We start from the raw sequence: 22818 nt of genomic DNA, 5'->3' as shown, positions 1-22818 counted from the left end.
GACATGACACAGTGAGCAGGGATCACCTGGGAGGGGTGGAAGGGGCTGTGTCAGCACACAGGATTGTGCAGAGCCCTGGGAGATCAGGGAACCCTGGCTAACGAGGCAAACTGCGTTTGCTCATTAGAAACTAATTGGAAAGCAGTAGTTCAAGTCAGCCAGCTCTGACTTGCCCTGAACTCTCCCCAGGCCTGTAATAACAGTCCCAGAGCTCCCATGTTTCTGGCAGGCCTCTGCAGCCACGGGAGACACTGCAGGGAACACCCCTTTTCCCCAGTGTGCCCCTGAATAGAACAGAGGGACAGCAGGTGAAGGACTGCAAGGTGTGGAGATACCAGAGGACATCACTGTCACATCAATGTGCTCAGACAAATGGAAGCTTTTTTTGGAGCACTTTTTTATGTCCCATTCAGCTACCAATTCCTTAATTGAGCAGGGAGTGTTCCCAGTGGACAAAAAGGCTGCCCTGGATGCTCATCCATGTCCTGGTGTAACTGATTTGTACCCAGAACCCAACTGCAGCACAAAGGGGAGGGGACAAACCCAGCAGCACAGCCCAGGACTCTCCACCAGCCAGGGGCCCCCATCCAGGAGCTGCTCAGGACTGATACTCACAGCCTCCACCTCCTTCAGCACTTTGTGTTTGACGTTGATGTCCTCGAACACGGCCTCGATGACCATGTCTGCCTTCTCAAAGCCCTTGTAGTCCAGCTGGCCCATCAGGTTGCTGAGGATGGAGTCCCTCTCAAATGATGTCAGGCTCTTCTTCTTCACCTTGCCGTTCAGCCTAGGGAAGGACAGCTCTGTCACAGCTCCTGAGTGGACCAGCCAGGCTGCTGGAGGTGCACCACGGGAATCCCTCCTGTCTCCCCCCAAAACTCCATCTCTGACCCTGCAGGACTGTCACTCTGTGTTCTGACCCCTCTCTCCACGTGGGAACAGGACAGTCCTGCTCCCACATGTGACCTGAAGGCTGGTCACTGACATTCCTGATGACACACAGCTGAGTACTGATACTGCAGAATCAGGAGAACATGGAAAGAAACCCAGGAAGAAAACCCTGGAATGCCTCCCCTGCCTTTAGGCAGCCAGAATCACTCTTTCTTTAGCTCTAGAAGTTACTGCTGAATCTTAGGTCTCTGCCTACCTAAGGCTGAGCCTATCCCACAGCAATATCCCAGCACACTGCAGGGGACAACATCAAAATCAAGCTTTTCTGTGACACCCAGTGGCTGCTCCAGCAGAACAGCAGTGTCAGGAGCTCCTGATGCTGACAGCACAGGAGAACTGTGACTAAAGGCAGCCCAGCGCCACCAGAGCAAACCCCCTGAACTCACATACCCCTTGTAGACCTGCTGCTGGCCTCTGTCCAGACCCTTCTGTGCCGTGTCCTTCAGAATGGTCTTGATGCCCTTATCCACGGAAACCTGGGCGATGCCGGCTCCCATGAGCCCTGCTCCCAGCACAGCCAGAGTCCTGCAGGGAAGGACCAAGGGGACACCTTCAACATGGACATGGTGAAGTCCCATCACTGCTGGCAGACACACACAGCTCCTGTCATCCACCCAGGCACCACCTGAGTGAGGCCACACAGCAGTGAGGTCTCCAAACTGCAGTGGGTCAGCCTCTGGAGGCTGGAAACCTCTGCTCTGATCACAGCTCTCCAGCCCACTCAGTCCCAGGAGCCTTTCAGAGATCCTCCAGCTGCTCCTTCAGGCATCCCACACTGGCACTTACTTGACTTCTTTCTGAGGTGTCCCAAACTTGTTCTTCTTGCAGTGCACCTGCCCGTGGTAGAGCCCCATCAGTGCCTTGGATTCCTTGGTCACTGCAAGTTGGCCAAAGCTCTGGAAGAAAGGCAAGAGGGAAGCTGAGGTGTTGGCATGAAACGGCTCTCAGTGGCAGGACACAAAAACATGGCAAGGGAGGAGACAGGCACTGTGTGACAGCACAGGTGAGCAACCTGGACAGAAAAGGAACAAGGGCCCAGCTCTGAGGAGAGGCACCTTCTGAGCTCAGCACAGCCTGCACCACCACCTCCTCCCCAACAGCACAAGGACATGGAGCTGCTGGAGAGAGTCCAGAGGAGGCCATGGAGATGCTCCAAGGGTTGGAGCTCCTCTGCTCTGGAGCCAGGCTGGGAGAGCTGGGGGGGCTCACCTGGAGAGGAGAAGGATCCAGGGAGAGCTCAGAGCCCCTGGCAGGGCTCCAGGAGAGCTGCAGAGGGACTGGGGACAAGGCCTGGAGGGACAGGACCCAGGGAATGGCTCCCACTGCCAGATGGGAGATGGGGAATTGGGAATTGTGCCCTGGCAGGGTGGGGAGGGGCTGGGATGGAATTCCCAGAGCAGCTGGGGCTGCCCCTGGATCCCTGGCAGTGCCCAAGGCCAGACTGGACACTGGGGCTGGGAGCACCCTGGGATAGCTGAAGTTGTCCCTGTCCATGGCAGGGGTGGCACTGGATGGGCTTTAAGGTCCCTTTCCACCCAAACCATTCTGGGATTGGTGATTCCAGTTCCTCAGTGACAGGACTGGACTCCCCTGACATGAGACCCTTCCTCTCCCACATGCATCCCACATCAACTGGGGCCACTGTTCCCACAGATCCAGGTGGAAGCACCCTGTCCTCAGGCTTTTATCAAAAATCCTTACAAACAGGTCTCTGACAGCAGCAGCCTGATCCTGTTTTTAGAGATCACAGGCAACAAAATCTCAGGCCTGCATAACCTCCCAGCACTCAGCATGAATGTTCTGAGGAACACAAAGCATAAGCACGCACAAAACAAAAGTTGTCTGAGCCAAGTCTGCCAAGAAAAAGCAGGGAATGAGGTTTGGAGCAGGCTGCACCTTCCTTCACCACTGCCTTGCCTGTTAAAATACCCAAAACAAGCCTAGAAGAGAATCTGCAAACTCCTGTCCTGGTGGAGAGAGGGAGGCAGTAAAAAAGCCACAACACTGACACTTATTATTCTTCAGGGGTTCTGGGAAGATCTCCATCCTGCTGCTGTTCTGGGGAAAAAAAAAACCCCATTCATTCTTGGCTGCAAGGAACAGAGTATCCCAAGGCTTTTATTCAGCACCAGACCAAACGTGGCTGGAATGCACAACCAGCAGGGATGGGGCACAGCCAGGAGGGCACTGCTAAGGTGACAGCTACAGCTCAGACCAGGCCTTGGCACCAGAAGGGAGCAAAAGGAGTTACAAAGCACGTCAGGGAAGTGGGAGATGGATGGATTTCACCAGCATTTAAGGGGCAGTGACCTTACAGAGATAATCAGGTGGGCACGTGGGGCTGCTGGGAACTCAATCTTGCAGAGCTGGCAGTGTCAGCTAAGCCCACCTGTGACTCTGTGCACAGCCAGAATTGCCTCTGTGGCACCAGAAATAACAAATTTAAGCACAAGAGTGGCAAAACGAGGACCAGTGAGGAAAAAATAATTAGGGATAGGTTGTTTATTATGGCAGAGAAATGGAGGGATGAGGATGGTTGAGGAGAACAAAGACTTTGTGTGTGTGGGATAAATGGGTCACATACAAGTTCTCCCTGCTGGGGAGAACACTTGCCTGCTCCAGCCCTGGACCTGCCCACCACAGTCTGCCCTACACCCTCAATTAAACCCTATTCCAGCTTTCCCTGTGTCCCAGCAAAGCTCAAGCAGGACTGGATGGTGTTTAGGACACGAGGCCCACGTGCCAGCATGGAGTGAGAGATGAAACATCCCCAGCCAGCCCCCAGAAGGAGGTGTGGAACCTCAGCTCTGCTCATCCAGGAGGAGCAGCATCACCCACCCACAGTGGCCCTGCCTGTGAGTGCTTTGTGTTGAGGCTCCCCCATCCCTGCAAGTGCCCAAGGCAAGGCTGGATGGGGCTTGGAGCAGCCTGGAAAAGGGGAAGGTGTCCTGCCCATAGCAGGGGTGGGATGGGATGGGCAGCAGGCTGTGATGAACCCTTGGTGTGGTTAAACACAAATCCCCTGATTACACCTGATACCTTGGGGTTTAAGTTTTTTCTGTTCTGTTGTGGTGTGCAGCTTTATATTAAGTGTTACTGGGATCTTTTCACAGGGTGGTGAAGACAAAACAATCCTGTTCCAGTTGGAGACTCAAGGACAACCTCTTCAAATTCAGGCTCAAAGCATAAACAATGTGAAAAGAGGAGGACAGGCAAGCAAGCAAGGAGGATGAAACTTCATCACTTGAAGATATTAATTGGACAGTTAACTCCTATATGCAAATGGACTAAAATTTATAAAAGTGTGAGATCTCATGACCAAGCCCTCTTTTGCTCCCACCTTGCAGCCATCCAGACTGTGGCTCTGGTACTGCCAGGGTGTAGCCTTTGAAGGCACTTCAATAAAAATCCTCTTTATTCCTCTTAACTCTGTCTAGCTTCTGTTCCAGCTCCTTAAGGCACCACCCCAGGACCTGATCCCTGCCAGGATCTCCTCTCCTTACCTGGGCTTCAATGAGGTATCCAGCATCACTCCCCTGATCCAGACCAGTTTTTACAACCTAATCCAAAAGCAGTAAAGACACCACAGTTCAGTCATGCTGCAAACACACAAATGAACAGGATTCCCTGTTGTCTCCAGTGACCCCTCCCCAACATTCAAGGCATAGTTCAGACTCCCTGAATCCTGTCCCTGCTGCTCTTAGCAGAGCTGTGTCACCCTCTCCTTCTAGCACAGGACAGGTGAGGGGTTTACCACCAGGTTCATTTTTAGCCATTCCCTGTGGTTTTAGGAACTGTGCTTCTGTAATGTCACTGCTCTTCAAATCCTTCACAGGTTTTAGAGGAGTCTGGGCAACAACTTTAGTAGTGAAAAGTCATTTTACAATAAGGACTCATTCAGAGAGTGTAACAGAAGGGACTAATAAAGCATTATGTAGTTAGTGCTGTGAAAATTATAGCAATTTCTATTTTTATGGCATCAAATAGGTCTCCTGAACTCTTCAGAGACTGTATAGAAAACTTGGGAAAAGTGCAGCTGAAAGTCTCATGGCCAAAATATTCCAGCTAAGCCTTCCCTCAGCTGGGATTCCTGCTCTACTCCTCACTGGTACCAGTACCCATAAACTGGTGATCATATTTTGAGTAGTGATTCTGAATTCTACCCCACAGCCAGGACTCCTCAGGACTGATCTCTGTGAGGATCAGGACATTGGCTTGACTCAAAGGATCACCTTCCCTCTGCCTGTCCCACATTTTCCCACAGATCCACCTGCCCTGCAGCTCCCCCCACCTCGCAGGGGTGTTACCTCGATGATCTTCAGAGGAGCAGGGTAGAGCCCTTTGGTTTGCTTTTGAACTTTGCTCTCCACTGTCTTGTAAACTTGCTGCCTGACGAAGGGAAGGGCCATGGCATAGTCTGTTAGCCCTGCAAGGTGGGACAGAACAGGGGTCAGCACAGTGCTGTGCACAGCCAGCCTGCCAGGGTGGGCTGCAGAGGTAAGGGAATAGAAAAGTGAGTATCTGCACTAGAAACATGCACCTGAAACCCAGGCACAGGCAGCAGGGGCTGCTCACAGAGTTTCCATGGATTATTCCATGGACAAGTCTCATTGAGGGCTGAAGTGTCCTCCTAACACAACTGGTGACACTCTGAGCCCAGGGAAGCAGAATTCCCACAGATGTCCCCATTTCTGGGCTGTGCTGTCAAGGATCAGATTGGAGCAGTCCCTTGTACCTCTTCCCACTTGAGTTCACCAGCTTGGTACAGAATGTGCCACCAAAATTTTGCAGATGGACAGTTCCTGGAGGTATCTGCTGTCTCTCACTCTTCAGGGCCTGCCTCCCTTCCAATAACCTCAGGAGCCACCACATCCAGCTCTGCCAAAGCCCAGCTCTGCAGGGCAATGTTTTCTCTACCACCCCACATGGCTCAAGAGATGATTCCAACATGAAATAACTTCATTTTGAAAAGGAATTAAGTAGGAGCACGAACACATCCTGGAGAAGCCAAGCTGGATTACACTCACTGCTGTCCCTTGGGATTTCTCCACGCTGACTTACTCTGCATGAGCCCTCTGGATCTCTTGGCAGACACAGTCTTGTTGGCCAGTCCCCTGGCAAAGCCAATGGCCACCTCCTCCAGGTACTCGATTGTTCTTGCCTCAGGAGTCTTCACTCCTGGCCCTGGAGAGAGCAGAGAACACAGCACAAGTTATCCCTGAGGAAAGAGGTAAAACCAGGAGCAGACACAATGTAATGGGCCTTTGAACTGCTCCCACTCCATTCCCTGCTCCTGTTTGGTTTTTCTGGGTTATGACCAACAGTGGGAAGGCTCAGCAGGGACCATATGAAGGCTCCAAGGGATTTATACAGAGGGCATGGTGCAGAAGTGCTGGAATGCCAGCTCTCTGTGGGAGCAGGGACAACTTAAATCCAACTCTGCAATCAGATCAGGCTGCTCAGGGACCTTCTGGACACCTCCAAGGACAGAGGTTCCATGACCTCTCTGCAGGTGGTAGTTTTGGTGACCTCTTGAAATTAACAGCAAATGAATTCATTAGGGTCCCATGGGCAGAGACAGGGTGAGAGCAGTGATTTCTGTATTCCCAATGAAGCCCTTTTAATGCCACCACACAAGCTGTCTGAGCTGCTGTTAAGTTAAATACACTGCAAAGCTCTGAATCCAGAACCTCAGCTTCATCTTTGTACTGTGCCATGTTCTGCTAGTTTGGAAAGATACTTTAGATTTCTTCTCGTGCATTTTTTGTATTTGAATCTGTTGTGACTTTCAAAGTCACATTTTCCCCTTCTTCTTCCCTGTTTCCATGAATTCTCTGGGATACTTGGGAATCTGTGCACAACAGGATCCACATTTGCAAGTTATATCTAGGAGTTTAAACTTTCAAATCCATTCTACAATCTTTTCTATCTGGAAAATACTGCTTTCAAACCAGGCTGAAAACCAGTCTTATTTATCAGGATTACTTATCAGTGTGCAAATAGTAACATATTTTCAGCTTGCATAAAATGTGGAAAGGAAAGGGTAAAACTACCAGAGCATTTGGCATCACACTGTCATTTTGGGAATGAAGAGAACAGGGAAAAGATTGCTCTAACATGATTTATGCTGGATCTAGGCAAAATTTACTGTTTGTTACATGCAACAAAAGTCATATAAGGAAATAAAGGCACTACATACAGTTGTATGTATCCTCAGCTCCTGACCATCTTTTTGCTACCTGTGCCCTTTATTCCTCAAACCTTCCACTTGACATAACTGCAGGCAAACCCAGAATTCTGAGGTGTTCTGCCTCCCCTCCCTCTCCTTTGTGGAACTTGTGTGCCCCACCATGCTGTTAAACACACAGCCAGCATTTTGGGAGTGCTGAATCCCTGGAAATCCCTGCACTGGAGCCAATGTCCAACCAATCCCAACCTTTGAACTCAGTGCAGGAATCCTCTCACTTGCTTTAGCTACTGCAACACAAGTGGCCCAACTTAAAGCTGTCCCACAATGAAGCAAGCCACCACAAAACCAGTTTTAGCAGCCTCTGAGGGTGGGTTGCACAATTTCCAAGCACAGGAATCCTCATTTCCAGACAATTGTATCATCAGGAGAGGAGGACACAGCACAGGGCTGATCAGGCAGCTGTGAGATGCTGCCAGAGGCAAACTCTGAGTCAATAATGACACAGCAGTGTCTGGTGAATCTGCACAGGGTCACCAAGTAGACCCTGCAGCTAAATGTGCAACTTTGGGCTGAACAAACCTGGGAGATTACAACCCTGCAGCTGGCCAGGGCCATTCACCTTCACCCAAACTGCTCCAAACACACCCAGACACTGCAGAGCCCTCAAAGCTAAGGAAACCCCCCACAGACACTCCAAGAGAAGAGACAGGTAAAATCCAAATCAGAAACTCCCTCCTTTTTCATCTCCCACTATTCTCCTCTTCCACAAAAGGCTGAAGTCCTCAGCTGTAAGGTTTTAATCACAGAAACTCAGAATTGTTTGGTTGGGAAGGAGATGTTAAAGGTCATATAATCCCCTGCCATGGCAGGGACACTGCCACTGTCCCAGGGCTCTCCAAACCCTGTCCAGCCTGGCCTTGGGCACTGCCAGGGATGCAGGGGCAGCCCCAGCTGTGCCAGGGCCTGCCCACCCTGCCAGGGAACAATTCCCAATTCCCAATCTCCCATCCAGCCCTGCCCTCTGGCAGTGGGAGCCATTCCCTGGCTCCTGTCCCTGCAGGCCTTGTCCCCAGTCCCTCTGCAGCTCTCCTGGAGCCCCTCCAGGCCCTGCCAGGGGCTCTGAGCTCTCCCTGGATCCTTCTCCTCTCCAGGTGAGCCCCCCCAGCCCCCGCCAGAGCAGAGGGGTCCAGCCCTTGGAGCAGCTCTGTGGCCTCTTTTTTTCACCTCTCTCTGTAACAACCTGAGGGTTTTCACCCAGCAGACCCCAGAAGCTGCTCCCTGCTCAGGGAGTCTGTCAGCAAGGAGGAGATAAAGCAGCACAAACACTCTGACAGCTCAGGGAAGCTCCCTGTGGAAGTTTCCCTCCTGCCCTGGCAGAATGTCAGAGCCAGTCCAAGGAAAAACAGGCCAAACAAAACACAGTTGATTTTACAGGCAGCAGACAAAGTACAGCTCAGAGCAGCTGCATAATCTACATTTCAACAATGCCCAGGGGGTTTTAGAGAATTCACTGGAAGCCCAAGAGCATTTGGGAGTTCAGAGCTCAGACTTCACCAGCTTCCAAATTCTATTTTCACCACGCCAGGCTGAGACCTTCATCTTTATAACTCGATGTGCTACAAGATATCAGTCCCTGATTTCACCTTTCTGGTAGCTTGGTTACATTAACAACTGCTGGATTCTGATACTCCAGCTGAAGAAAATTGCTGTTTGTTTCAAAATCTGAGCTGTGAGAACCATTCACACTGAGTGGCTGACCCCATATATGTGGGTTTGCTTTACCTGCAGTTAATTCCCAGTGTTTTGCTGTGTCCTAACCCAGGAGCTCTGAGCTGTGCACGCCCATCTGCTTTCTTTTATAAATGGCACAAGCCACAATTGGATCCAGGCAATGCTGCAGAGCTCCCTGCTGAAGGAGAACTGATTGCATGCCCTGAAATTGCCTCCTGATTGATGGTGTGTGTCTCCTTCCAAGCTTTCTGTCATCAGTTAAAGCATCACCCCAGGTAGAGCTGCTTTCCCCAGCCACAGAGTGAACAGGAGCCCTCCTGGCACTGGCTGCTGTTTGGATAACAAGGAACACATCCAGTGTTTGTATGTAATTTGTATTTTTGTGTTCCTCCTACGTGCTTCTCTGGGCTGAGCCAGATTCCCAGCAGCTCCTCAGAAAGCTCACGTTTCCTTTCAGCAAACTGGGCTAATTGTGGCTATAAACAGCCACATTTGCTACCTCTTAAAAAAAAAACAATTCACTTCTAAGCAAGTATCAAGTGGGAAAGTTTATCCAGGCAATTTTAACTCCAGCCTGACAACCATGGATCTGTTTTAGAGGAATGAATACAGCTGAAGATAAGCTAAGGATATCTGGGTATCCTGGGCTGATCACTCAGTGTGGGCAGCAGGAAAGGGGGGATTCTGCCCCTGTGCCCAGGTGAGAGCCCACCTGCAGAGCCGCCCCAGCCCTGGCACAGCAGCACAAGGGCCTGGAGCTGCTGGAGAGAGCCCAGAGGAGGCACAAAGGTGACCAGAGGGATGGAGCAGCTCTGCCATAGGAAAGGCTGGGAGAATTGGGATTGCTCAGCCTGGAGAAGAGAAGGCTCTGGGGTGACCCAGCTGCAGCCTTCCAGCACCTGGAGGAGCTGACAGGAAGGATGGAGAGGGACTGGGGACAAGGATGGAGGGACAGGAGCCAGGGAATGGCTCCCAGTGCCAGAGGGCAGGGCTGGATGGGAGATTGGGAATTGGGAATTGTTCCCTGGCAGGGTGGGCAGGCCCTGGCACAGCTGGGGCTGCCCCTGGATCCCTGGCAGTGCCCAAGGCCAGGCTGGACACTGGGGCTGGGAGCACCTGGGACAGTGGGAGGTGTCCCTGCCACTGCCATGGGCAAGGACTGGATGAGCTTTAAGGTCCTTTCCAACCCTGCTCCAGCTGAGCACTGGCCTGTGGGACAGCATGGACACCAGGGCTTCCTTGGCATTGCTCAGGGTGGACAGCAGCAGCTTTTCATTAATTTTATTTTCTTCAGCACCACCAGTGTGTTCTGGCTATGCTGAGCCTGGGGAAACCATGCTCAGCACCCTCTAACCCCAAGGCAGTGCCAGCTGGAGCAGTGGCTTCCATTCTAACTCCTGAGAGGGGCTGATGGCTCCTCTTGGGAGGCTCTGGAAGGTTTAGTCCTCAAACTCCTCCATTTAGTCACCTTCCAAGAAAGCTGCCCTAGTGAAAGAACTCTGGGAGCAAGACATGATTCAGGAGCCTGCTCAGCACTTGGAATCCTGCAGTTTGCAGGGAATTTCTCCCCCCAGCTGACAGCCAGCTGGCAATTCTGAGTGCCCAAGCCATGGGGGCTCCCTGCTGCAGCTCCTGTCAGGGATTACCATCTGCAGGCTGCAGAAACACAGCCATCAGTCATCTATTGTCCTTCCATTAGGGGCTGCAATCTGTCCTCTGACATGATAAATGAGCAATGTGGGCTCTTATCTGGATAATTAGCTTGAGAGCCAGCAGGCCTGCCCTCCATGCTGACCTCTCCTGTTCACTCAGCTTCTGCAGCAGCCTCACATTTCAAGGTCCCTGTGCTTTGTAAGGTGGGATCAGGGATTTCTGCTCTCCTACAGAGCAGGACAAAACCTCTCCACACATTTTAGTGAGGGGAAAGGTTCCCTGACAGGCATCAAGGAACTGAAGGACACTGTGTCTGACCTAGTGGTTCCACCAGCTGGTCAACCAGCCCCATCTTCTTGGCTCTGTCTGCACGGATGTTCCTCCCAGTCAGCATCATGTCAAAGGCAGCAGGAAGTCCCACCTAGAAAGGGCAGAAAGAAGATTCCAGAGTGGGAGTTTGCCAGGCAGAAAGGGCTATGGAGTTAAGTTTTCTTCTTACTCACCATTTTTGGCAGCCTCTGAGTACCCCCTGCTCCAGGCAGGAGACCCAGCAACACTTCAGGTGTTCCCAAGACTGTTTTCCTGTCCTTTGTTGCTACTCTGTAGTGACAGGCAATGGCAACCTTAAAAAGGAAGAGACAAGGAAAGGTTTCTGTGTGAAAAACAACAGAAGAACCAGGCATCCATCACACAGCTCTCTCCCACACACTGCCTCAGCTTTCCTCATCACCCTGCCCCAATTCCTTCACCAACTGCCCAAATTCCCTCTCTGCTCACTGATGGCTTCTGAGGGATGACAGCAAGCAGTGTGAGATGAACATCAAATTCCCAAGCTGATTTTAGATCTCACCTAGACCATCAAGGGCTTTATTAATTCACTACACCAAGAGCACAGTCCCATCTACAGATCAGCCATGATTCCTGGTTTATCCCTGGACTGCCAAGTCCAGGTGAGTCAACACAGTGGGTGTAAAAAAAGCATTGAGAAATCAGTACAAAACTGAAGAGATTCCATTCCAAGATTACACTGCTTTAGTAACAACTCTGCTCCAGCAATCAGCAGAGCCTTGCTGTTTACCAAGCCCTGGATGGAGATTACAAGGCAGAAGATCCAGCCAAGGTGCTGGAGTGGAGCTGCAGGCAGGGTGGAGCCTGGCTGGGTCCCCACACTCACCCCTCTCACAGCAGCCCCACAAAGAATGGAAGTTGCTGGGATACAAGGCTCACTTGATCTGAAAAGCAGCAATTTCCAGGCTGAACTGTGCCAGCAGCATTGATGCAGATCCAGTGCCTGCTGGAAACAGCCAGTTTTCCCTTGGACACTCATCTAAATATTAGCCTGGCCCACACAGGTTCAGATTTGATTTGCTCTCTTTCCACAGCAGCAGCAGAACTCGCATGGCAGAGCCCTGAAGCACAAGCAAGCCATTAACTTGCCACAAACTCATTTACATGATGTAACGAGCCCTCATCAGCTCCCAAATTCATCTCACACTACCAGTCCTGCCAGCATCATTTGGGGAACCAGAGCAGCAGCAGTGTCAGCTCCCAATCCTGCTGTGAGCCCCAGGATTGTCCAGTACCTCCAGCCCTCCTCCCAGGCAGCTGCCACTGATGGCAGCAACGACTGGCTTTGGAGAGTGCTCAATCTTTTCCAGCATCTTCTGTCCATCCTGAGAGAGCTGAGTCACTTCCTGAGCAGTCTTGCAGGCTTCAAGCATGCTGAGGGGAGGAGAGAGGTGGATGAGGATGGGAAAAGCATTTTTTGGTCAGTTTTTCTAACAAAACAGCAGGAAATTGAGAGGTTTTGATGAGTTTTTCCCTGTTTTCCTACAATCTCCACTGCCTGACAGGTAGGCAAGAGCTGTTTAGGCCCCAGTTTTGGATCAGGCAACACAGGGAGACTAACTAAACCCAGCAGGGTCAGGCCCTGCATGCTGACACGGGGTTTTCCTGAGGGACTGAATGGGATCCCTTGTGCCAGGGCTCTGGAAGCCTTTGGGGAAGGAGGAAGGATTGTAGGAAGCCTCAAAGCACTTGCCAGGAAGGGTGGAGAAAAGAACCCAGAATCACTCTTAGAGGAGCAGATGGCCAATGTTCTGATGCCACACTGCCAATTAGAGACTCCATGTGCTAATTATTCTCCTGGAGGCTCACAGCCTTTGCCAGGCAGGAGGAATTTGGGATGCAGGAGGTGCTGAGGCCAGGAGACACCTCTTAACCACAGCCTGGCCTTTGCTCTGCTCACCTCCTTCCCTCCTGAACAGGGAGTGAGACTCTGTCCCTGGACAAAGCCAGCCAAAAATGTAACACGGTTTTGGAGGGTCTCTTTTTAATTTACCTTCTTTCCCCAGAGCATTGTGGCTTTTAATATCTTTAAGCAATTATCCTGTCCTGTCAGTGTCAGCAGTAGGAGCCAATGGCATTCCAGGTTCCCAGTGGGCACCCACTGGATCATCCCACACCCTGGAAAAGTTACCCAGGGAGCCTGTCAGGCTGCTCAGCACAGGGCAGAGTGCCAAACCCTGCCCAAACCAGGGGCCAGGCTGGAAGGCTGCCAGGCACTCCAACCCAGCTCAAACAAGTCCTGCATGTGAATTATCCCCTCTTGTTGTGCCCAAAGAAATGCCCAGCCCAGAGCCAGGATGGTTTCCTTGGCTGCAGGAAGGAGTGACCAAGTGCCACAGCCAGGAGGGGTTTAAGGACTTGCCACGTCCCTTTTTGCTGAGATCCTCACTTCAATTCCAGCAACTCTGAAATCCTGAGCAGGGGGATTTCACTCCCAGCCTGTGTTTCACCTTGGGGAGGTGTCAGGGACAAACTGCTGCATTTCAGGGACAGCTCCTGAAGCCCTGTGCTTATTTGAGATCCTCACTTCAATTCCAGCAACTCTGAAATCCTGAGCAGGGGGATTTCACTCCCAGCCTGTGTTTCACCCCGGGGAGGTGTCAGGGACAACCTGCTGCATTTCAGGGACAGCTCCAGCAGCTCCTGAAGCCCTGTGCTTACTTCAGATCCTCACTTCAATTCCAGCAACTCTGAAATCCTGAGCATGGGGATTTCACTCCCAGCCTGTGTTTCATCCCAGGGGAGGTGTCAGGGACAAACTACTGCATTTCAGGGACAGCTCCTTAAACCCTGTACTTATTTGAGATGCTGACTTCAATTCCAGCAACTCTGAAATCCTGAGCATGGGGATTTCACTCCCAGCCTGTGTTTCACCCCGGGGAGGTGTCAGGGACAAACTGCTGCATTTCAGGGACAGCTCCTGAAGCCCTGTGCTTATTTGAGATCCTCACTTCAATTCTAGCAACTCAGAAATCCTGAGCATGGGGATTTCACTCCCAGCCTGTGTTTCACCCCGGGGAGGTGTCAGGGACAAACTGCTGCATTTCAGGGACAGCTCCAGCAGCTCCTGAAGCCCTGTGCTTACTTGAGATCTGCTCCAGCAATGAAAGAGCCTGGCTTGGAGGAGATGAGCACGGCACTCTTCACAGCCTCGTTGGCCCAGATCTCGTTCATGACGTCGGTGAACTCTGCACTCAGCTGCTTGGACAGGGTGTTCACCTGGGAGCAGAGCAGCACCTCAGCAGGAGCTCACCTGGAGCCCACACCTGCTGCAAGTTACTTCAGCCCTGCCCCTAGTACAAAACCCCCTCCTGGATAAAACCTGCAGCAGGTCATCTTTAATTAGGGAGTTCCTCTTTAACCTTCCCAACAGTGGCCTCAAATATTGATTTTATGAACTTGTAAACTGGTTTGTTTTTTCTTTGTTATATAATCATAGAATCACAGAATGGTTTGGGATGGAAGGGACCTTTCAAGGTCATCTCATCCAACCCCCTGCAATGAGCAGGGACACCTTCCCCAGAGCAGGTTGACAACATTCCTCCAGCTTTACTGAAAGGCTGCAAAAAGCAGGACAAATCCAGCCTGGGTTCTTTAGGTACCACCAAATCCTCACATAAAATAGAACATTTCAAACCTGAGACTCCTGCTGCTCCTCAAAGGAAAGGAGTGTATTAAAAACCCCTTCTAGTCTGCTAAAATTAACACAAGATTTTTCATAGCAGTAGTAGTTCAATCTTTATATCTTGTATAATATCAGAGCAGCTCACCTCCTTTGCTTTAAAAACCATGTTTTTATTGCAAGCCCTATCACTGCTCATAAAGAGCATTTCCATCTGTGAGATGACACCTGAAATTCACTACTGGTTATGAGACTCCAAAATGCATTTTCAGATGTGTTCCTTAGATGTCATTTACAGAGTTCCTCCTGATACCTGAACAACTGCAGCTGTATTGACCTAAAAAATGAGAATTCGGTTCTATTTATATCATATTCACGATAATAAAATCAAAAGCACTCATGGATTCCAAATTACTGAAGTATGGACACATTCTTTAACTGACTTGAATACAAGAACTAAGCAAGATTTAATTTTTTTTTTTTTAAGTTCTCCTTAAGATTTGGAACTCAATAAGACCTTGTGCTTGGGAGAGAGACAAATTAGCTTAGCACACACAAAGCACTCCAAGAGGCATCTCCAGATGTCTCATCAAAATCCCCAAATCTTCTTTTCCTACTTCTTTGCTCCCAGCTCTGTAAGGCTGTAGGTAAGGGAAGTTCTTAGCCCTAAATGGGAATTTTCAATACCTTGGAATTTGGTGTGTTGAAGCGCACGACAGCAACATCCCCTTTGATATCACAGCTGACGTGGGTTCTGTCTGCAAGCAAACACAGACAAAAAAAAAAAAAAAAGGGGTGGGCTCAGCTCCTGCTCCAGGGATTTGAAGGGAAAAATGGATTTATAGAAAAGCTTCACACTTACTCTGGAGGGCACTGGAGGTGGAGATGTTACGGCAGGCATAACCTAAGGAAAAGATGTCACAGGTGTTAAAGGAACCCTCAGCAGCCTCAGTCTCTCCCAGCTCCCCTGGCCTGCCAAAGAACAGTTTTTGGAAACCCTGGGCACGAGCCAGTCTCTCCCCTCACAGCCTGACTTGTGCCCCAGCAGAGTCCAGCAGTGAGCTTCCAGCACAGACCTCACTCTGCGGTGCCAGCAGTGCCCAAATGAGAGCAGAAAAATGAAATCCCTCTTCCCAAGCAGCTGGCAAGGGATGGAGCAGGTGGCACAGAGAGTTTGGCCTTCATCATCCTCATTCCAACCTCTTCATGTGCTAAACCAGGGACCTTCCTGCACTTTGGGGAGCTTCAAGGTGAATTCCCTGCAGAGCAAACACAACTGTACAGGCTGTTTCTGTAAAAACACACTCTGGTGCTAGCAAACGGGGCCAGTCCAAGTGTGACCACACATATCTCATTTTTAAATATAAAAATATTTATTCTTGCCTCCATCTATCAACAAAATACTCAGAATCACAGACTGGTTTGGGTTGGAGGGATCTTAAAGCCCAGCCAGTGTCACCCCTGTCATGGCAGGGACACTGCCACTGTGCCAGGGTGTCCCAGTGTCCATCCCAGCCTTGGGCACTGCCAGGGATGCAGGGGCAGCCCCAGCTGTGCCAGGGCCTGCCCACCCTGCCAGGGAACAATTCCCAATTCCCAATCTCCCATCCAGCCCTGCCCTCTGGCACTGGGAGCCATTCCCTGGCTCCTGTCCCTGCAGGCCTTGTCCCCAGTCCCTCTGCAGCTCTCCTGGAGCCCCTCCAGGCCCTGCCAGGGGCTCTGAGCTCTCCCTGGATCCTTCTCCTCTCCAGGTGAGCCCCCCCAGCTCTCCCAGCCTGGCTCCAGCCCTGGAGCAGCTCTGGGGTCTCCTCTGGGCTCTCTCAGCAGCTCCATGTCCTTGTGCTGTTGGAATCCTCAGGGCTGGGGCAGCTCTGCAAGGTTCTCCCTTGTCCTGTCCCTCCAGACCCTTGCCCAGGGTCCCTCTCCAGCTCTTGGATCCAGCTCCACTAATGACATGCAAAGCACATGAACACCTCTTCTTCCAGATCCCTCAGAAAGCTCAGACCACAAACAAACAAGTTCTGCCCACAAGTTTCTCACTCCTAAATCTCCTTTTTCTGCTCAGAAATTCTGTTTGGCACCACGACCTCTTCAAGCACCCTTGATCTTGACCCTGAGGATCTCCTAACTCAGATCCAGGCTGAACCCCTTCCAAAGCTGCTTTAACCCTGAATTCCAGTAAAAGTGTTACTTCCACATGTACCTATCCACCAGCCAGCACACAGCAATTAGCCAGGGGAGGGCTCTGCTCAACACTGATAAAAGCCTTCAGGAATGAAACATTCCCATTCCCAGCAGCAAGCAGGGAGAATAACACAACATTAGGAGGAGAATAAACTGCAAACTGTGCCTCCCCAACAGCTGTCTCCCCCTGCCACAGCCCCGTGACACAGGCTCAGGGCTGCACTTTGGCCTCCTTTCCACCTTGTCCGGGGTGCTGGCAGCAGGGACTGACCTTTGCTCCCATTCCTGAGCCCAGGACATGCAGTGTGATGCCTTGGGGATGGAAATTCAGCGTCAGGCTGTCCCAGCAAACAGCTTTGGGGTGCCTGTGTGTGTGTGTGTCATGTGCCCACAGCAGTGTTTTATAAACAAAGAGTGAACCAGTTCCCACTCCAGAGCTCCTCAGCAATATTTAATACCCACATGTGATAGCTCCACCCAACAATAATTTCCCTGAACTCTTTGTGTACTCCTGAAAATAAGCACCAACATTCAATTCCCACAAGCCAAGTGTGGGCTGACAACAATTACTCTGGTGAGAGATGCTGCCCAGCAGAACACCATGCACTTTAACAGAGATTTTAACCCAATAAAAGCCCTTTCTTTAAAGAGAAAGCAAGGGCTGAACTGTCTCCCTGAATTAATTCATTCAATCCCTGCAGCAAGCTGGGATAGTGGAAGGTGTCCCTGCCCATGGCAAGGGTGTGGAACAAGATGAGCTTTAAGATCCCTCCCAGACAAACCAGTCTGGCATTCCAGGTTTTTTGTTCTTTAAATGGCTTTCCTTTTCCATATCAGTTCCCAAACAGATTCCTTCCATGAAAACCTTCAGCCTTCAATTCCACTCTGCCTTTTCATTCTCACAAAACAGAAGAGATGAAGTAGGAAACAAAAATAAATCAAGGGCACGACTGCACAAATCTCACTCCACTTGAACATGAACTCTTTTGGGAGAGGTGCTGTCAGCAGTGTACCAGCTGGTGAGCACTGGAGTGAGGTTTCTGTAGCCAGACAGTGGTTTATTTTAATTCCAGCATATTTGTGGAAGCAAAAGCAGCTCCTTGTCCTGGTCCCTGCACATCTGCTTTAGGTGTTGATCCCTTCAGCACTGCAAGGGGAATGTACAGGAGCCAGAAAATTCCTCCAAAATACTGCAGGAAGCAGAAGCCCAACCTCAAACTCCCACCGTGTCCCATCATTCATTCCAGAGTTAAACCCTGAAAATCACTTCCAGTCTCACTCCAGCTCAAAGACTGTCCAGCACCAGCACACCAACACTCCAGGTGCCCTCAGGACTTTGGATGCACCAGAGAATGGACAACAGCCATTTGTTGCACTTTCTCCTTTCCCTGTTCCCACCTCAGCTGCCTCCCTGCCCGGCACTTCCCACCCTTCCACTCACCGGGACGGCGCACACGGCTTGAACTGGGAGCAGCCTCCATGGCTCAGGGAAAAGTCCTGGAGCCCCTTTTTCCAGCCCTGGAGCAGCCCAAGCCTCAGCAGGAGGGACAGGATGAAGCTCAGGCCACCTGAGCACGGAGCTGTGACCCGTGAGATGGGAAGCTCCTGGCAGACTGAGCTTCCCAAGCCACCCTGGGAAGCTGGTGGCACAGGGACGTGGCCCAGCAGGTAGAGCCAGCCCTGGAGCTCACCTGGCTCCTGACTGCTCCCTGCCTTTGGGCTGCCCCCGAGAGCTTTGCGTGCACTTCCCAAACGCTTTGCAAGGCAGAACGAGGGGATCCATTCATTATGAACAGGGACAGCGTCCTCACAGCAGCTCCAGGGCTGTTTGTTGTGAAGAGCTTTACCAGTCAGAACAAGAATTCCAACCAGCAGCAGCCTGAGGACTCCCTGGAGTTACCACAAGTCTCCTCCTCAATGATTGCAGCACCCTGTCACGTACAGACCTGCTCCAAGGCTGCACGTAACACAGCTGTGATCCCAGAACCATGGAATTGCTCACCATGATCCAGAACCAGGGAACTGCTCACCATGATCCCAGAACCAGGGAACATCCCAGAACCAGGGAACTGCTCACCATGATCCCAGAACCATGGGATTGTTCACCGTGATCCCAGAGCCATGGAACTGCTCACCATGATCCCAGAGCCATGGAATTGTTCACCAGGATCCCAGAGCCATGGAATTGTTCACCAGGATCCCAGAGCCATGGAATTGTTCACCAGGATCCCAGAGCCATGGAATTGTTCACCAGGATCCCAGAGCCATGGAATTGTTCACCAGGATCCCAGAGCCATGGAATTGTTCACCAGGATCCCAGAGCCATGGAATTGTTCACCAGGATCCCAGAGCCATGGAATTGTTCACCAGGATCCCAGAGCCATGGAATTGTTCACCAGGATCCCAGAGCCATGGAATTGTTCACCAGGATCCCAGAGCCATGGAATTGTTCACCAGGATCCCAGAGCCATGGAATTGTTCACCAGGATCCCAGAGCCATGGAATTGTTCACCAGGATCCCAGAGCCATGGAATTGTTCACCAGGATCCCAGAGCCATGGAATTGTTCACCAGGATCCCAGAGCCATGGAATTGTTCACCAGGATCCCAGAGCCATGGAATTGTTCACCAGGATCCCAGAGCCATGGAATTGTTCACCAGGATCCCAGAGCCATGGAATTGTTCACCAGGATCCCAGAGCCATGGAATTGTTCACCAGGATCCCAGAGCCATGGAATTGTTCACCAGGATCCCAGAGCCATGGAATTGTTCACCAGGATCCCAGAGCCATGGAATTGTTCACCAGGATCCCAGAGCCATGGAATTGTTCACCAGGATCCCAGAGCCATGGAATTGTTCACCAGGATCCCAGAGCCATGGAATTGTTCACCAGGATCCCAGAGCCATGGAATTGTTCACCAGGATCCCAGAGCCATGGAATTGTTCACCAGGATCCCAGAGCCATGGAATTGTTCACCAGGATCCCAGAGCCATGGAATTGTTCACCAGGATCCCAGAGCCATGGAATTGTTCACCAGGATCCCAGAGCCATGGAATTGTTCACCAGGATCCCAGAGCCATGGAATTGTTCACCAGGATCCCAGAGCCATGGAATTGTTCACCAGGATCCCAGAGCCATGGAATTGTTCACCAGGATCCCAGAGCCATGGAATTGTTCACCAGGATCCCAGAGCCATGGAATTGTTCACCAGGATCCCAGAGCCATGGAATTGTTCACCAGGATCCCAGAGCCATGGAATTGTTCACCAGGATCCCAGAGCCATGGAATTGTTCACCAGGATCCCAGAGCCATGGAATTGTTCACCAGGATCCCAGAGCCATGGAATTGTTCACCAGGATCCCAGAGCCATGGAATTGTTCACCAGGATCCCAGAGCCATGGAATTGTTCACCAGGATCCCAGAGCCATGGAATTGTTCACCAGGATCCCAGAGCCATGGAATTGTTCACCAGGATCCCAGAGCCATGGAATTGTTCACCAGGATCCCAGAGCCATGGAATTGTTCACCAGGATCCCAGAGCCATGGAATTGTTCACCAGGATCCCAGAGCCATGGAATTGTTCACCAGGATCCCAGAGCCATGGAATTGTTCACCAGGATCCCAGAGCCATGGAATTGTTCACCAGGATCCCAGAGCCATGGAATTGTTCACCAGGATCCCAGAGCCATGGAATTGTTCACCAGGATCCCAGAGCCATGGAATTGTTCACCAGGATCCCAGAGCCATGGAATTGTTCACCAGGATCCCAGAGCCATGGAATTGTTCACCAGGATCCCAGAGCCATGGAATTGTTCACCAGGATCCCAGAGCCATGGAATTGTTCACCAGGATCCCAGAGCCATGGAATTGTTCACCAGGATCCCAGAGCCATGGAATTGTTCACCAGGATCCCAGAGCCATGGAATTGTTCACCAGGATCCCAGAGCCATGGAATTGTTCACCAGGATCCCAGAGCCATGGAATTGTTCACCAGGATCCCAGAGCCATGGAATTGTTCACCAGGATCCCAGAGCCATGGAATTGTTCACCAGGATCCCAGAGCCATGGAATTGTTCACCAGGATCCCAGAGCCATGGAATTGTTCACCAGGATCCCAGAGCCATGGAATTGTTCACCAGGATCCCAGAGCCATGGAATTGTTCACCAGGATCCCAGAGCCATGGAATTGTTCACCAGGATCCCAGAGCCATGGAATTGTTCACCAGGATCCCAGAACCATGGAACTGCTCACATTGGAAAAGAGCTCTCAGAGCACTGAGTCCAGCTCTGAACCAAGCCCAGGATTGGGTTTAAATGAAACACAGCTGGATTTTGGGTCAACATCAACACCAGACTCTGAGGCCCTTCAAAGTGCCTAAATATGAGGTTTCCAGAGCTTCCCAGCCAGGCCCTTTGGCTTTCCCAGGGCTCCTGGGGACTCCCTGCCTGGTAGCCAGGAAGCACCAAGGTAGTTCTGTAAAGAGGCAGGAGAGAGCCACAGCCCTGCCAGAGCTGGCAAGGGAGATGCCCCACACAAAATCATGGAATCACTGAATCCCAGGATGGTTTGGGTGGGAAGGAACATTAAAGCCCACCCAGTGCCACCCCTGCCATGGCAGGGACACTGCCACTGTGCCAGGGTGTCCCAGTGTCCAGCCTGGCCTTGGGCACTGCCAGGGATCCAGGGGCAGCCCCCTGTGCCAGGGCCTGCCCACCCTGCCAGGGAACAATTCCTAATTCCCAAAATCCCATCCATCCTTGCCCTCCAGCAGTGGGAGCCATTCCCTGGGTCCTGTCCCTCCATCCCTTGTTCCTCAGTCCCTCTGCAGCTCTCCTGGAGCCCCTCCAGGCCCTGCAAGTCCCTCCTAAATTCTCCCCAGAGCTTCCTCTTCCCCAGGGTGAACAATCCCAACTCTCTCAGCTGAGGGATCATGGAGCACATGCAGACACCCTCCCCCAGGCAAGTGGGATTAGAGGGTCACAGGGATCCCCCTTCCCATGGATCCCCCTGCCTGCCTGGAGGGCAGCCACAAGATCCACACTGCCAAGGGCATGGGGACATCCTGTCCTTTCCAAGCAGGCTCTCAGGGCACTGGGACAGGCACATGTGTGAGGGCACAAGGACACTCTCTCCCTGTGGCTCAGCTCACGTCAGGGACCATCCTGAGTGGAGGGTGTGTCCCCCTTCAGTGCCAGGCCACAGGGACCCCCCAGAACTGCTCAGAGGTTCCCACAGTGTGTCCCCGTGCAAGGACTGGCACTGCAGGATGTCCCCATGGGGACACACAACCCCCAGAGACCACAGGACACGGGGGGGACAGACCCTGGGTGGGGGGATGTTGGGGACCTGCCAGGAATCCCCCAGGTGACTCCCAGGCCATGGGGACAAACATGGGGCACAGACACACGCGGGGACAGCTCCCACCCCACAGCTGCCCTGGGGACTCCCTGCCCCAATTCTGATCCTCACAGACCCTTCCCTGGCAACTCCTCACAGCCCTCACGGTCACACCACCCGAGGAGCCCTTCGGGACACCCGGACAAGGCCCAACCCCTGCCTCAGCACCAGGAAATCCTCTCTGGGACACCCTGTTCCTCATCCCGTCAACACCACACCTGCCCCTCGCCCCCTCAGTGCCCCCCTGCCCTCACCTCTCAGCGCCTCCTCACCTTCCCCGCAAAACTATCTCCTCAGTGGGCCCCGTCCCTCGCCAGTCCTCGCTCCCTCAGTGCTCCCCGACCCTCCACTGCCACCTCGTTGTCCCCCTGCCCGTCAGCGCTCCCTTTCCCTCAGTGTCCCCTCAGTGCCCCTCCGCTATCTCCGTCCCTTACCCCTCACTGCCCCTATCCCCCGCTGCTCCCCTCACGCGGGGGACACCGCACGCCTCCCGCTCCCCGCCGTCCCCTCGCTCACCTCGGGGCGGGGTGTGCCGCGTCGGGCCGGCCCTGGCGGCGGCCGGGAGGCGGCCGAGGCTGCCGATGGCTCTCACCGCCGCCGCCATCTTCGCCGAGGTCGAATGAGGGAGAGGCCGCCGGGGACCTGAGCGCGCCCGCCCCGCCCACGCCGCCCCGCCCGCGTCCGCCCGCCGCGCTGCCCGCACGCTTCACCGCCGCCAACACACTGCTACCTCCTTGTCCT

General features: G+C 52.3%; 1 protein-coding gene across 1 annotated transcript in view; it reads right to left on the bottom strand.

Annotated features, from left to right (window-relative positions):
• The window catches only part of HADHA (hydroxyacyl-CoA dehydrogenase trifunctional multienzyme complex subunit alpha), a 30425-nt gene extending 7677 nt beyond the window's left edge, over window positions 1-22748 (bottom strand). The window contains exons 1-13 of the mRNA XM_041405609.1: window positions 22594-22748; window positions 15358-15399; window positions 15183-15253; window positions 13959-14092; window positions 12109-12247; window positions 11029-11148; window positions 10844-10946; window positions 6013-6135; window positions 5259-5377; window positions 4455-4511; window positions 1738-1847; window positions 1342-1476; window positions 616-787 (exon numbers count right to left, since the gene is read on the bottom strand). Of these exons, the coding sequence (XP_041261543.1) occupies window positions 616-787; window positions 1342-1476; window positions 1738-1847; window positions 4455-4511; window positions 5259-5377; window positions 6013-6135; window positions 10844-10946; window positions 11029-11148; window positions 12109-12247; window positions 13959-14092; window positions 15183-15253; window positions 15358-15399; window positions 22594-22681 (1413 nt within the window). The 5' untranslated portion in view covers window positions 22682-22748. The remainder of the gene's footprint in view (window positions 1-615; window positions 788-1341; window positions 1477-1737; window positions 1848-4454; window positions 4512-5258; window positions 5378-6012; window positions 6136-10843; window positions 10947-11028; window positions 11149-12108; window positions 12248-13958; window positions 14093-15182; window positions 15254-15357; window positions 15400-22593) is intronic.
• Between the last annotated feature and the right edge of the window lie 70 nt (window positions 22749-22818).

Source organism: Onychostruthus taczanowskii, unplaced genomic scaffold, assembly GCF_017590055.1.
Source record: "Onychostruthus taczanowskii isolate IOZ18803 unplaced genomic scaffold, ASM1759005v1 scaffold238, whole genome shotgun sequence".
Lineage (NCBI taxonomy): Eukaryota > Metazoa > Chordata > Aves > Passeriformes > Passeridae > Onychostruthus > Onychostruthus taczanowskii.
Note: the sequence above shows the minus strand (reverse complement) of the source record. Positions and strands in the feature narration are given on the sequence as shown.